The sequence below is a fragment of the Somniosus microcephalus genome, chromosome 1, assembly GCF_052327205.1.
Source record: "Somniosus microcephalus isolate GS21.2 chromosome 1, FLI_Smic_1.0, whole genome shotgun sequence".
Taxonomy (NCBI): domain Eukaryota; kingdom Metazoa; phylum Chordata; class Chondrichthyes; order Squaliformes; family Somniosidae; genus Somniosus; species Somniosus microcephalus.
This window is the reverse complement of record NC_140987.1, coordinates 437412873-437427578: the sequence shown is the minus strand read 5'-3', so window position 1 is coordinate 437427578 and position 14706 is coordinate 437412873. Positions and strand designations below refer to the sequence as shown.

General features: G+C 42.6%; 1 protein-coding gene across 1 annotated transcript in view; it reads right to left on the bottom strand.

The window, feature by feature from the left end:
* Nucleotides 1–965: 965 nt before the first annotated feature.
* nkap (NFKB activating protein) overlaps nucleotides 966–14706 on the bottom strand; it is a 31544-nt gene continuing 17803 nt past the window's right edge. The window contains exons 3-10 of the mRNA XM_086001027.1: nucleotides 12932–13012; nucleotides 12451–12521; nucleotides 10548–10664; nucleotides 9076–9124; nucleotides 6856–6959; nucleotides 6452–6530; nucleotides 4539–4688; nucleotides 966–1570 (exon numbers count right to left, since the gene is read on the bottom strand). Coding sequence (XP_085857153.1) covers nucleotides 1396–1570; nucleotides 4539–4688; nucleotides 6452–6530; nucleotides 6856–6959; nucleotides 9076–9124; nucleotides 10548–10664; nucleotides 12451–12521; nucleotides 12932–13012 — 826 coding nt within the window. The 3' untranslated portion in view covers nucleotides 966–1395. The remainder of the gene's footprint in view (nucleotides 1571–4538; nucleotides 4689–6451; nucleotides 6531–6855; nucleotides 6960–9075; nucleotides 9125–10547; nucleotides 10665–12450; nucleotides 12522–12931; nucleotides 13013–14706) is intronic.

Genomic DNA, 14706 nt, shown 5'->3' with positions numbered 1-14706 from the left:
GAGATACATTGCTCTTTGCTCAGATGACAGAAGGTGCACAACCATGATGGGAGGGGTAAACTGCACATTGTTTTTCTTTCCCATCAACTAGGCATCGCCAGTACACTTCATGCGGAGATTATTAGCTCACCATGTGGGGATGCCAGGTGTGAATGTTAGCCGAGGTTTAGATCATTAACCAGATGGGAGCACTGAGGAATTCCCTTCTATTTTCTAAACCTCAGACACCATCTCCTTACCCGGTCACATCGGTAGCATAGCCATGTCAATCTTCACAGTCCTGAGCTTGTCTGCTAGTTTTGTGCTAATTAAAGGGCATTGTCTGCATGCCCGATACGAGACTCCCAAAACAAGCACTCTACTCGGAGCTCCGGCACGGCAAGAGAGCCCCAGGTGGGCAGAGGAAACGCTTCAAGGACACCCTCAAAGCCTCCTTGAAAAAGTGTAACATCCCCACCGACACCTGGGAATCCCTGGCCCAAGACCGCACAAAGTGGAGGAGAAGCATCCGGGAAGGCGCCGAACACCTCGAGTCTCTTCGCCGGGAGCAAGCGGAAGCCAAGCGCAAACGGAAGGAACGCACGTCAACCCAAGCACCCCACCCACCCGCCCCTTCAACCACTGTCTGCCCCACTTGTGACAGAGACTGTAGGTCCCGCATTGGACTCATCAGTCACCTGCGAACTCATTTTTAATGTGGGAGCAAGTCATCCTCGGTTCTGAGGGACTGCCTAAGAAGAAGAAGAATTAAAAGGTTAACCTTACCACCTGTATAATTCATGGTGAGATCACCAGGTTTACATCACCACCAGTTAGGGTGGAATATATTGAACATCCCTTTGCAGATTATTTCAGAGTTGTTTGATTGGTTTGCTGGTAGAATCAGGGCATATGGGACACTTTCTCCTTTCCACTGACTAATCGATTTGGAGTGTAATATGAAATGTAATCCATCACACCACAAGATATATTAATAATTTTAATATCAATTTTACAGCAAGTCAGCACTGAACTGAAGTTATTTTATAAAAATTTAGAAAGGGGATAGGAAATTAAGGTTTCAAGTATACTATATTAACATTCAATTTGAACCAACTACTGTAACAAAAACTGAAGAAATTTATAACATCCAGAGCTGAGTTATACACCAAGATTTTTAAAAGAAAAATTATAAATGCTGAAAAGGGAGCTTAAAAAAAAAAAAATCAGAAAATGGTAGAAATACACAGCAGCTCACTTAGCTTCTGAAAAGGAAATACATCAAGATTACAATCACCCACCTGGAACACAATCTCTTCTCTTTCAGATGCTGATTGAACTGCTGTGCATTTCCACCATTTTCTGTTTTTAAACACAATATTATAGAGAGCTGTTAAAAAAAAACATTTCAAATCTCTATTTTTCCTCCTTGCCCTTAGTCTTTCTGTGCACCATCTCCCTGAAGCCAGACAGGATCTTGTTCTCCCTCTTCTGTCGTTCCTCTTTGTTGAATGAAGCCAAGGCTCTCTTCTCGTCTGCACTGTAAATCTGGTTCTCTTTACGGAGACGCACGGCCTCCATACGTCGATGTCTGGACACAAAAAAAAACCCTCAGAACTCACAAATCAGAAGATAAATACAAACAAATCATCAGGATCATTCATATACTAAAAGGAATAAAATCACAACACTGAAGAAGCCAGCCATGTATGTGTGCACTTTTAAAACAAAATAGTAATTTAAAAAAAAGATTCCTCCAAGTTTTTGAGGCGTCATTCTCTTATATTTTCAAATCTCCACTTTCTGGCTGACGTTTATTTTTATGCTTCAGTCTTTCATCTGATACTTTTAAACAATTGAGTTAGTTACATAGGTTTTACAAGTTAACCAATAATTTAGTGGAAAATTTTACAATTCAGTGCATGCCCTCTACACACAAACAGGAGTTATTTCTGTTTTAATTACATCTACTTTAGATCACACCAAACACCCAGCGTTTTTGAACAGAAGGCACAGCACAGGCTCAAGACTTTAGAATTCAAGGTCCTAAAACATTGTACAATACAGCAGTATTTCTCGACCCAAATCTATCTATCTACTACAAGAGTACAGATGAGCATTTGCAAAGCAGGTCACTTCACCAGCTCCGTGCATAGTCTGCCTCCATATACATTATACACATCTGTAGTCCTGCTGACATTTAATGGAGGGTGTTTAAATTTACAACTTATTTTAACCAAAGCTTGCAACAGCTCCTAGAAATAACAAGGGGGAAAAAAATTAACGCGGTGTGAGTTGGCTATTGTTTTGCAAATTGAAGTGAATTTAGTGGAATTGTTGCCAAAACGTTTGTCCCTTCAGATACCCATGAGGAGGTTTTCACAATACCCATAAAAAAAACCAACTTTTTTTTTTTCCTTTTTCAAATTCTCTCCCTCTCCTGCTTGCTGTGGTGCAGTTTCACGGGCACAGGGCGTCCTTCCCCATCGCCTCCAAGTGAGTGTTCACAATGAGTGGGCTGAAGTAGCGAATGCCTGCAGTTATTTGACCACAAGGGGACATCACGACCAAACCCAATCCTGATCTCACCCGACCAAACCCAATCCTGGTCTCACCCCGACCAAACCCAATCCTGGTCTCACCCGACCAAACCCAATCCTGGTCTCACCCGACCAAACCCAATCCTGGTCTCACCCCGACCAAACCCAATCCTGGTCTCACCCGACCAAACCCAATCCTGGTCTCACCCGACCAAACCCAATCCTGGTCTCACCCGACCAAACCCAATCCTGGTCTCACCCGACCAAACCCAATCCTGGTCTCACCCGACCAAACCCAATCCTGGTCTCACCCGACCAAACCCAATCCTGGTCTCACCCGACCAAACCCAATCCTGGTCTCACCCGACCAAACCCAATCCTGGTCTCACCAGACATCCGTAATTCCGGTTGAATTACAATCAGGAGCACAAAGGAAGTTGGCTGTGGTTGTTGGAGGTCATTCATCTCAATCACATGACATCACTGCAGGAGTTCCTCAGGGCAGTGTCCTAGGCCCAACCATCTTCAGCTGTTTCATCAATGACCTTCCCTCCATCATAAGGTCAGAAGTGGGGATGTTCGCTGATGATTGCACACTGTTCAGCACCATTCGAGACTCGTCAGATACTGACGCAGTCCGTGTCCATATGCAGCAAGACCTGGACAACATTCAGACTTGGGCTGACAAGTGGCAAGTAACATTCGCAACACACAAGGGCCAGGCAATGACCATCTCCAACAAGCGAGACTCTAACCATCTCCCCATGACATTCAATGGCATTACCATCGCTGAATCCCCCACGATCAACATCCTGGGGGTTACCATTGATCAGAAACTGAACTGGACCAGCCATATAAATACTGTGGCTACAAGAGCAGGCCAGAGGCTGGGAATTCTGCGGCGAGTGTCTCACCTCCTGACTCCCCAAAGCCTTTCCCACCATCTACAAGGCACAAGTCAGGAGTGTGATGGAATACTCTCCACTTGCCTGGATGAGTGCAGCTCCAACACTCAAGAAGCTCGACACCAATCAGGATAAAGCAGCCCGCTTGATTGGCACTCCATCCACCACCTTCAACATTCACTCCCTCCACCACCGGCGCACTGTGGCTGCAGTGTGTACCATCTACAAGATGCACAGCAGCAACTCGCCAAAGCTCCTTCAACAGCACCTTCCAAACCCGCGACCTCTACCACTTAGAAGGACAAGGGCAGCAGACGCATGGGAACATCACCACCTACAAGTTCCCCTCCAAGCCACACACCATCCTGACTTGGACCTGTATCGCCGTTCCTTCACTGTCGCTGGGCCAAAATCCTGGAACTCCCTTCCTAACAGCATTGTGGGTGTACCTACACCATATGGACTGTAGTGGTTCAAGGCGGCGGCTCACCACCATCTTCTCAAGGGCAATTAGGGATGGGCACTAAATGCAGGCCTAGCCAGCGACGCCCACATCCCATCAATGAATAAAAAAAAACCCTATCCCGAAGCAGAAGTAGAGGTCAACTAAAGCAACCCCCCCCCCCCCCCTCAACCAATCACTGTCCTGGCTGAGATCAGTTAGGGACTGAGGATTCAATGTGGGATCTTTCTATCCTGTTTGGCTTAGCTACTCACTACCTTAATCAGCTGCGTTATTGGTTTTCATTTAATATCTTGGCTACTCTACAGTTTACTTACAAAACCCCATACTGACCCCCTAGTTCCAGAAGAATTTGTACACTAAATCAGTTCTTAAAAGATGCCCATTTTCGCACTGATTTCAGGCCTCCAGCTCTGCTAATTTGGCACCAAAATCTTAATGCTGAGCAGCTGACTCTCACCAGGTATACTCCTACTGGGTCAGTTTTATTCCTGTTTTGCCACTGTAAAATACTGAAAATGCAAAGCCTGATTGGTATCTGTGCATCAGATGCTATTCTTTCCCCTTCTTTTCACCCTATTTATTAAAAAGTTAAAATAAAAACACAAGAGATACATTTAAAATACCATCCTCAACTGCAATAACTCTTACCTGCTACCACTCATTACATAGCCAGAATGCTCAAAGGAAGCAATCTGGTCACTCGTCAGACCAATTTCACCTCTTCGTGGAATACGCTTCCCAGCTTTCACATATTCAGCCATGGCAGCACCTTCACCAGGAAGCAGAGCGTGACCATAACTAGAAGACAGAGACGGTTAAGCATATGAGCAATACAGCACACTTGACAAAACAGATAATATGCCACACAACCCACTTTTGCCTGGAAATTCCTCAGCTTTTCATACACATCTTAAAAACGACAAGATTGTAGAAAGATTTCACACACACATGAACAGCATATGTATCTGTTAAATACAGAGCAATAGTAACAGGAGTAGGCCATTCAGCCCCTCATGCTTGTTCAGGCATTCAATTAGATCATGGTTGATCTGTATCTTAACTCCATCTACCAGCTTTGGTTCCATAACCCTCAATAGCCTTGCCTAATAAAAATCTATCAATCTCAGATAATGGAGACGTGAAATTGATTTATCAGTTGTCTAATCAGGGGATTTGGGCATCGCTCTGTGGAAGTGAATCACAACTGGATAACTAGCATCTAAATCATGGAGTTAAATTTGTGTCTTGACAGTTGATTCTTGATAGCTCACTAAATGCTACTTGGTATGCTGCTGAACCATTCAGGACTTGAAGGTCTCAAGTTAGATCTCTGCTCTGTGCTGAGTCAGCTGATCGCTACTGGCGGTCAAATGAAGGTACTACAAGGGGCTCGGTGTTTCTGCTAGGGAGGGGATGATGATAGGAGATGTTCCTCCTTGGTTTAAAATTAAATCGAACACAACATGGGCCCGGAATTTGCGGTCAGTGGTGAAGCAAAGGCGTTCGCTGCTGGCTCCAAAGAAAGCTGCCCAGAGATCTCGCAATCTCCGTGGCGAGAAATTTGCCTTTTTCGCCGCACAAGGGATTTCAGCACTCTGTAGTGAGGATTCCCTTGTGCGATCTGCTGTGACATTAACAAGCTGTCTAAGCAGCCAATCACATTGTAGAATTCTCAAAGATGGAACCAGGAAATGAAAACCTGCTTTAATCCTGACTTTTTTAAAATGTTGGCGAGCAAAACAAAGATTGGGGCTCTCACATGGGGATAAGGTAGAACCTGAAATATCATGAACAAACAAAAAATGTCCCCAATGTTTCTTAAAAATTCTAACTTTTATCATAATGGAGAAATTTGACACTCCATAAAATTAAAATTAGTTTTTCAGGACCATAACGTTTGTTTAGCAGTCAATACGCTGTTAAAACCCCAGCTACACCTCACCCAACAAAGCCTAAACATTTAATGGGGTATTTAACAGCGATATTACGCAGAAAAGCCCAAGTTGTCGTCAGTTTCACAGATTGCCGGCTACCAGGGCGGGGAGGGAGGGGGGCTACAGCGCAGCCAGTGTCGGAGCAGTGGATGACTGATCACAACTTCAGGATTTCCACCTTTAGATGCGCATGTGCTACATCCGGACGTTGCGGTCAGTTTCAAATGGGGAATTAACGGCAAACACTGTTAGTTCGCCGTTATCACCCACCGCAAATTCCAGCCCCTGATATTATTTAAATTCAAAGAGCTAACAGATTAACCATTAATACTCTTTTTGAAAAATCTACATACAAGTCCATATAATGGTGTTTTTCGTATGTGATATCCCAGTGTATAATACCGTATGTTAAACAGATAAAAGCATAGCTAAGGTTCAGCCCTGGCAGTCCATCTCCAAAATGGGAATGAAGACAAATGTGACACAAAGGGGCACACAGTCAGTATTCTAAACTGGACTTTGATAAGGGATCCATTCAGTACCTGTCAGAATTTGAAAAGCTGGGCATTCATCATTTGGGTTGAGAGTTTGCTTCCATTTTACTCAAAAGGAGGAAAGGTCACTTACTTCAAAGGTTTGTCATCATCTTGAGCGGACTGTTGCATTGGAGCTTCAGGTCCAACCACAGTCTCCTCATCAAGTGCACCTTCACAAGGAAAATATATTTATAATCAATTTTTCGAGGAACACGTGCTCTTTTTAGTCACGTGGAAGCTATTAATTAAACTGCACATTTAACATGAGCAGGCCAAGATTGACAGAGCCTATTTTTTTTTAAATTTTTTTTTTTTTTTATATAAAAGTTCCACATATCTGGAAAAAACTTCACTAGTACAAAATAAAAAAATGTTTTTTTAAATAAATAAAAAAGGCACCATCGAATACCATTCAAGACAAAATGAAAATGACAATTAACCAGAGGTATATTGATGGACTTTGATTGTACCCGTCTCATCTAACTAAAAACTCACGTGTTTTTTCTACCCAGATAGCTTCATCATTTTCTTCCTCAGACTCTCCACTGCTGGATTCCGATACCACCACCTTGTTCTTTTTCACTTTCTTTGGCTTCTTCCTGTTAAATTAAACCCAGAGATTTTTGTTTTAAATACTACCTTGTTGTCTCTCCCCGAGTCATAATTATCGAAGTTAAAAAGACTTTGGGGGGGGGGGGGGGGGGGGGGGGGTGGGGAGAGGAGAGAAAGAGGAGATAGGAGGCATAATGTAACCTGTATCTACAGTTTTAGTTACAAGAATTTATTTTATGTTACTGGTAATAGATAAATTCAGTGAAAGGTAATATTCAACTACTGAATTTGCAGCACTGCTTTCACTTTTACGCATGCTGGTTATCCTTCCTGCCAGCTTTCTTCAGCTGGCAGCACACAACCGACCAGGCAGTAGGATTCATCTCACCAATCAGGAATGCCATTTCACGATTTGATAGAAATTGAGTCTAGTTCCATTGATCTTTCCCTGAAATGAAGCCAGTCAGAAACTGGAGAGAGTTAAGGGCCGATGAATTCAAACATAAAACTGGGACGGGAGCTGATCATGTGCTTTTATATTGCAGCCCAGGAGAGACATCTAACGGTGCCACTTTATCTTTCTAATGTGCAGCTGTACTTCCCGTAAACCGGCTGCGGCGTGCGGCTGCTGTTCTGTGCATGTGCAAATCGGCGGTGGCATTTAGCCTATGCTCATGTACAGAATAATTATGTCACCACCAGTGCACGTTGTACACTACTGGAGGAGGGCAGTTACTGGCTGCAGAAAGATTGCTGGAAGCCAGGAGGACCAGGTGTTAAAAAAAAAACCAACCTTCTTGGCTGGTGGTCCAAAAAAAATTCCAGGTTTATTTTAGTTCGGCCACCAGCTGCTACGGGAGATAGGGGTCGAAGACCAATGTAAAACGGCTTAGAATACCAACATTGCCAATTCCAGCTCTCACCCATTTAGTTAGGCTTTTTTATTCCTGGGCCCAAGTTTATTCCTTTTCTTGGATACTGTATTTTCCAAGTAATTGATCCAAAAATGATCACTTTAAAGAAAATGCTTAAGAAATGTAATAAGCAGGTAAAATTATGATTTAATGGAGTAGTATGATGTGGGAGAGCTCTCCTGAATTTCTGTACAACAAGATTACAATCTCTGCCAGGCTACATGGAGAGAGGAGAGAAAACATCTGCCACTTTCACTCTCCACAAATAGAACTGAAAAGGTGGCCTAGCAGTAGATCAGGTCCAAGCTGGGAAATAATGTACAACACAGGGAAACCCAATGAACAGGAGAAGATAAATTTTAAAAATGGATCGGAGGGAGGAGAAATATAAAAGAATTCACATTTATGATATAGATGTACAAGTCAAGTTACATGGTGGCTCTAACATGTAATTACTTACTAAACTTAGGAAAGGTTACTCATTTCCAACTTGCAACTAAGGTTAAAAGCTTTTAAAGAAACAAGGTACAGGAAAAGTTCTGATATCCGGCACCGACGGGACCGAGCTGCTGCTGATCTATCAAAACTTCCGGATAGACCAGCGCTAATGTTGAAGGATACGGAGGTTTTCATCTCCGTATCTGACAACAAACACTGTTGCTTAGCAACAGCTTGTAAACACTCGGCCCGTACCTTGGAAGCGTCTCTGAAGCTGTTGCTAAGCTACAGAGACGCTTTCCAGAGCCTGACTGTTTATATAAAAAAAAAAAAATGCTAGGAGAAGAAAAAAAACCTAACCAAAACGGCTGCTGATTTCTGCTGTTAGATCGAGGTTTCCGGGCATACAACCTCCGGATAAACCAAAGTTTCCTGTAGCTATATCAAGTCACTTGCATTGCTCATCAGTCCACTTTTGCTGGTCATTTTACCAACTTTTAATGAAAACAGTCTTATAACTGGTGGCTCTCATTCAAATAAATTCTCAGGTTGTTGACAAAAATCTGCTATTGGGACTTTAAATATTTACAAACTTTGTTCCAGTCTATACATTAATATGAATTTCTCACTCTAATATGTAAACTCATTTTCAGTTTGTTCTACTTCAACAATTTTTAATAGCAGTTGTATACTCAATAGCAGAAGAGAAATGCAGTATTATAAATCAACAGTAAAGTAAATGCCAAACAGGTTAACTTGCATCAAGTTAAGCAGATGAAAGCTAGATTCAGATACAACATAAATGAGTTACTTTTTGTGAGATTTCTTCTTCTTCTTCTTCTTTTTCTTTTTGTCTTGATCTGAAAACATATCATACATAAGAACCAAATTCAGTAAAAAAAAATATATACTCATAAAAGTACACAAATGACAAAATACAGGCTATGGGGCCGAAAGTCTTGAAATGATAACTCACATCACCTATTACAACAGAATAAATAGATAAATAGAGACAGTTCTATATTCATCCAACAAGGTTAACAGTTTAAAGTTAAATATATTGCTTAGATCAGTGAAGAAACTGTTGAGCTGCTTAATGCATGTCAGGACCATACAACTTTAGTCACCATTGCCACATGAAAGGGGAGATAAAATCTACCTAGTGAAGTCAGCCTTCACGCAGTTTTTGCAGCATTTTATTACCAACCTAATTTTCTATTGCATTCTTGATCATCTGCCCCGACTGATACAGGTAGACTATCCTTTATCCGAACTTCCGAAAACCTCTGAAAACCAAAAGTTTTTTCGTTCAGCGTAAGTCGTGCGCACGACATGACCCGAGTGGCGCAAAACATGACAGGAGTGGTCCTCCGGGGCCCAGAACAAGAATTCCTGCAGATTGTCGACACGCCGGCCTTCGCTCTCGATGTTAAGTGTGACTGAGGGAGCTCTGCCTTTCCCTGTGAGCAGGCCAGAGGGTCACAGAGTTCCCTCCTGGGTAGGAGATTGCAGGCTGAGCCGGGCAGTGTGAAGGAGGTACCGGGAGAGTGAACCCAACAATACAGCGGCCTGTCCGATAGCTGCAGCGGCCCGTCCGATATTCTTCTCTCTTTCTCCCCCCCCCCCCCCCCCCGACCTGATTTGCGGGCCAGCTTAGCGTAGGAGTCAGCCGATATCCGGCTTTCCCACAACTGGCAGCGGCAGTCGAGCCCCAGACCCCCGCCAAGTCAAGGAATTCAGATACGGAGCAGGGGGAGCTGTAAACAGACTGGGAGCGGCAGCACAGAGAAGCAGGAAGGGGAATGAGACACGGAACAGTCACAAGAGGTAGCCTGAACTTTTAAAATTTATATTAAATACAAATACTAATTACCAAATTAATTTAATGTTCAGAGTTTCCCAGTCTAAAATAATACCTTCTGAAATCTGAAAATTTCCAAAAACCAAAACACAGCTGGTCCCAAGGTTTTCGGATAAGGGATAGTCAACCTGTACATCGATTTCAATTTAAGATAAAAGTGTCGGTTGTATACTCAATTAAAACTTTATATGCATTGTTATAGTAGAAAGAACAAATTAACTTGCATTTATATAGCACTTTATTTATCACATCCCCAGGCTGTCCCAACGTGCTTCATATCCAATAACTTACTTTTAAAGTGGTCACTGTTGTAAAGAGCTTCCAAAGGATACCAAGAATATTGAAACTATAAGAAAAGTTGTTTCTGAATCCTTAGATGATAAAGCATAGGATTTCTTATTCTTTTCAGTAGTACATCTTACCACTTAAGTCACTTTCACTGTCAGACTCCGATTCACTTTCTTCTGAATGCTTATGCTTTTTCTTCTTTGATTTTTTCTTTTTATTCTTCTTCCGTTTTTTCTTTTTCTTCTTTTTCTCTATATATAAAGCATTTTAAATCATGGGATATTACATTACTCATACTTTATTTACTTGTGCTGAATGATGGCTTTGCTTTGTAGAACAAACACTGAAACCACCCCCCCCCCCACAAAAAAAAGGGCCTCACTGATGGTAAAAAGATTATGGGTTGGCTCCCCTGATGTCTCAATGGGTTTAATACAGCAAGCAGCTTAGCCAAACAGACCAAGAAGGTCAGAGGTTTGATCTCTGGTCTGCTGTTAGTTGATTTCAGTCACACAGGTAGTCAGAGCCTCAGTGGCGCTAATTTAAGGAGTGAAAAATCGGTAAGTTTCTCACTCCTGATTGCTATCCTACTGGAAACGTACGCGTGTGGTTATCAGAGGACGACACGATCAGGCTTCGCTAGGCGGTGATGCCCCAGTGACCAAGCAGCTGACACTCACCGTCAAGGCTCACACATGAATAAGTCACTTGGACTAGGTACTGAAGGGTGCCTTGTGCCCAAAGAACTGTACTCCAGCAAGGAGTCAACACTTCTTGGCTGGATTGATGGCAAGAAAAACAAGATTACGGCAGAAACTATTTGTATTGCTATTTAGGAAAGAGTGACAGAAACCAACATTGCAGATTAAATGAAGATTTAAATTCAAAAGCGTAACATTAAAAAAATCTATTCAATAAAGTTAGGTCTTGTTTAGATAGGTCTTATTTTTATAGAAATAGGCTACAACTTTAAATATTGTAAAATTTGTTATCAAGTTCATGCACGGTTCATTTTCGATTCAGTCACATGAAGACATTTTCAATCAGTGCCACAAGTGTGTCTGGGACACTAGTGTACAATACGCTGCGTCACAAAATGTACGTTCCCAAGTCCCCACGCAGCACTTTCGGATATCGGATGGGCTGTCCATGAGGTACCTCTAAACAAGTATGAAACAAAAAAATTACAAGCTCATTTCAGGTGTGAACCTACCAGCAGACAGCAAAATAATGGCACTCCAAGGCCTGGGAATAGTTCATGTGGGGAATGGTGAATGTGGGGAATGATGACTAGTGGGAGCTGAGAGACTAGCAGGAATCAGGGCTGCCAGCACTATATGAACGACCAGTGATAGTAAGGCAGATCACCTGCTCATTTAAAAATGCTTCTGGAGTTTACGGAGCTCAACAACTGAAATGGTCTCACATCAAATGCTTGCTGCCATTGGGTTGGTGTGCAAAGGACAAAAATCAACTTTTCAAATATAGATTGATGCACTCAATCTATAAATATTCTTGGAAGCTGGAAGCTAACATTAAGAATCAAGCCTACACGTTGTGAAATAACAACAGAAAATGCTGGAAAACTCAGCAGGCCAGGCAACATCCATGGAGAGAGAAATAGAGTCAATGTTTCAGGTCAAAACCCTTCGTCAAGACTGAAAAAGCACAGGAAATGAAACAGATTAAAAGGCCAGTTTGGAGGCTGGGAGAGAACAAAAGGGAAGTGAAGAGACATTAAGAGGTATTCAAAACGAGACGAGATGGTGATAGGACTAGTGAAGACAAAAGACGGCTCTAGATTAGGTGTGAAATGCGCTGGCAGAATGGGAGACAGCTACCATGTGGGATACTGGTTTGAGCTTTTTGAAATTTTCCCTTTTGTTAGAGGCACTCTTGTCAACTGAGCGTTTCGCGAACATTCCAGTCTGTTTCTAATGCAAAGTGTGAGTTTCTCAATTACCTGTCAATTTCCACTATCCACCACAAGGGCTCGCTGTAGGTTTCCCTAAAATGCAGTTATTTATAAAAAGTTACCTTCTGCACTGGAATCAGAACTGCTGCTCTTCTCGGCTTGCTCTCCCTCAACCGGAGTATGTTCATCGGAACTAAAACAAGAAAGCAAACTGATACTTTGTTCTAAGAGAAATCTCATTTTTGTTATCTGTAGACACTGTAATACACTCAAAGCTAATCAGAAAATCATGGGAATTTTTCAAGTAGTTAACCCTTTAAAAAATGTAATGCAGAAATAATGTGCATATGCCATGCAGCTATTAAACAACATCACGGCTGTACGTATTGTAAGCAATTTTCTTGGAATTATTTTATTACTTTTGAACCAATAACTGCTCCTGACTTGAGGTCAGGTTTCAATAAAAACACAAATATTGAAACAAAATAAATTAACTTCAATATAGATTTTAAAAAACTGCAGCTGTCAAAAAATAACCAGTCGACCAACAAATTGTAAAGAGCAAATGCAATTTAAACCAGTGATCGTGGCAAGGGCACTTACTCTGGTTCTGGGACCTTTGGAGATAGCCCCCAAACTTCAGGTGCTCCAAGTTCTCCAATTCGCTCTCGTTCCTTTAGACGCCTGCAAGAAATATGCACAAAACAGTCACTATTTGTAGATTTATCATTTCAACATTTCTTTGAGACAATCTATTCAACTGAAGACTTGCACTCACCTTTTTAAAAAAAATGTTATTCCCATCTTCCACTCCCACCCTCCACCCCATCCAATTTTCTTCCCTCCTATACTGAAGGCACCAGGTATAGCTCCGTGGGTGCCAGCAGTCTGTCACGTGATAGAATGTCAATAGTCTATTCCACTTTGGGAGCATCACAGCAAAGCCTAATTCTGTCCTCATCCGATGTCCACACACTGGATGGTGATCAGGTGTAGGAACCCTGAATGATTTGACTAAGCCCGAGCCTAGGTGTATTGAAACTTATTACAGTGGAAGCTTGATGATCTGCCACAACAGATGGTCTCATTTCCTTGCGCCCGCCGCCCCACTTCTGGCAGATAATTAAAACAAGAGGCCCGACTCCAACTGGTCCATCTCATCCAACACAATTCCATCAAAAGTTGCAGCCCATCTTAACAGGACCAGTCATATCAACACCATCGTTACAAGAGCAAGGCAGCGACTGGGTACTTACCTCCTGACCCCTGAAAGCCTTTCCAGCATCTACAAGGTTCAAGTCAGGAGTGTGATGGGATACTCACCACTCACGTGGATGGGTGCAGCCACAACACTTAAGACACCATCCACGACAGGGCAGCTCACTTGCTCGGCATCCCTGCCAATGTACTGAATATCCACTCCCTCCACCACCAGCATACCATGGCTGCAGAATGGATGATCTTGGGGATGCACTGCAGCAACTCACCAAGGGTACGTCCACAGTGCTCTCTACCACCGAGAAAGACATGAGCTGCAATGTCATGGGAACAACATCAACTCGAAGTCACACACCATCCTGACTTGGACAGACACTGCTGTTCCTCCAGTGTCACTGGGTTACTATCCTGTAATTCCTTACCCAATACCATTAAAAGGAGCATCACCACCACACGGACTGTAATAGTTCAAGGAAAAGGCCCACCACCACCACCTCAGTGCAACTACATTGCAACAGTGACTACACTTCAGAAGTACTTATATGAACATAACAACATAAGAAATAGGAGCAGGAGTAGACCATTTGGCCCTTCGAGCCTGCTCTGCCATTCAATAAGATCATGGCTGATCTTCTACCTCATCCCCACTTTCCTGCACTATCCCCATATCCCTTGATTCCCTTAACATCCAAAAATCTATCGATCTCTGTCTTGAATATACTCAATGACTGAGCTTCCACAGCCCTCTGGGGCAGAGAATTCCAAAGATTCACCACCCTCTGAGTGAAGAAACTGTGTTTGGGGGTATTGACCGCTGTCGGATTTGCACATTGTTTTTGCAAGTGAAACTTTTGAGGAAGTGTTCTAAAATGGCATTAAAAAAAAGTCCTATATAATTTTTATCCTGTTCACTTAAATTGGAAGTCTTTCTTTTTTCCCCCCTTAACTGGGAATGGCCAGGGTTGCCAACATCTCCAGAATAATAAAAAGAAGTTTGGCGAAAAGACCGACAGACACCACCAGCACCCCCACCCCCCCATTGCAGCGTAGTTCCAATAAAGAAACCAATTCAAGTTCCCACTACAGGTGCAAAAAAGACCTGGCCTGAAGTTGCAGTCAAAAGGCATTGCCCAGTCAGAAGCCACAACTTTGCTGGTCTG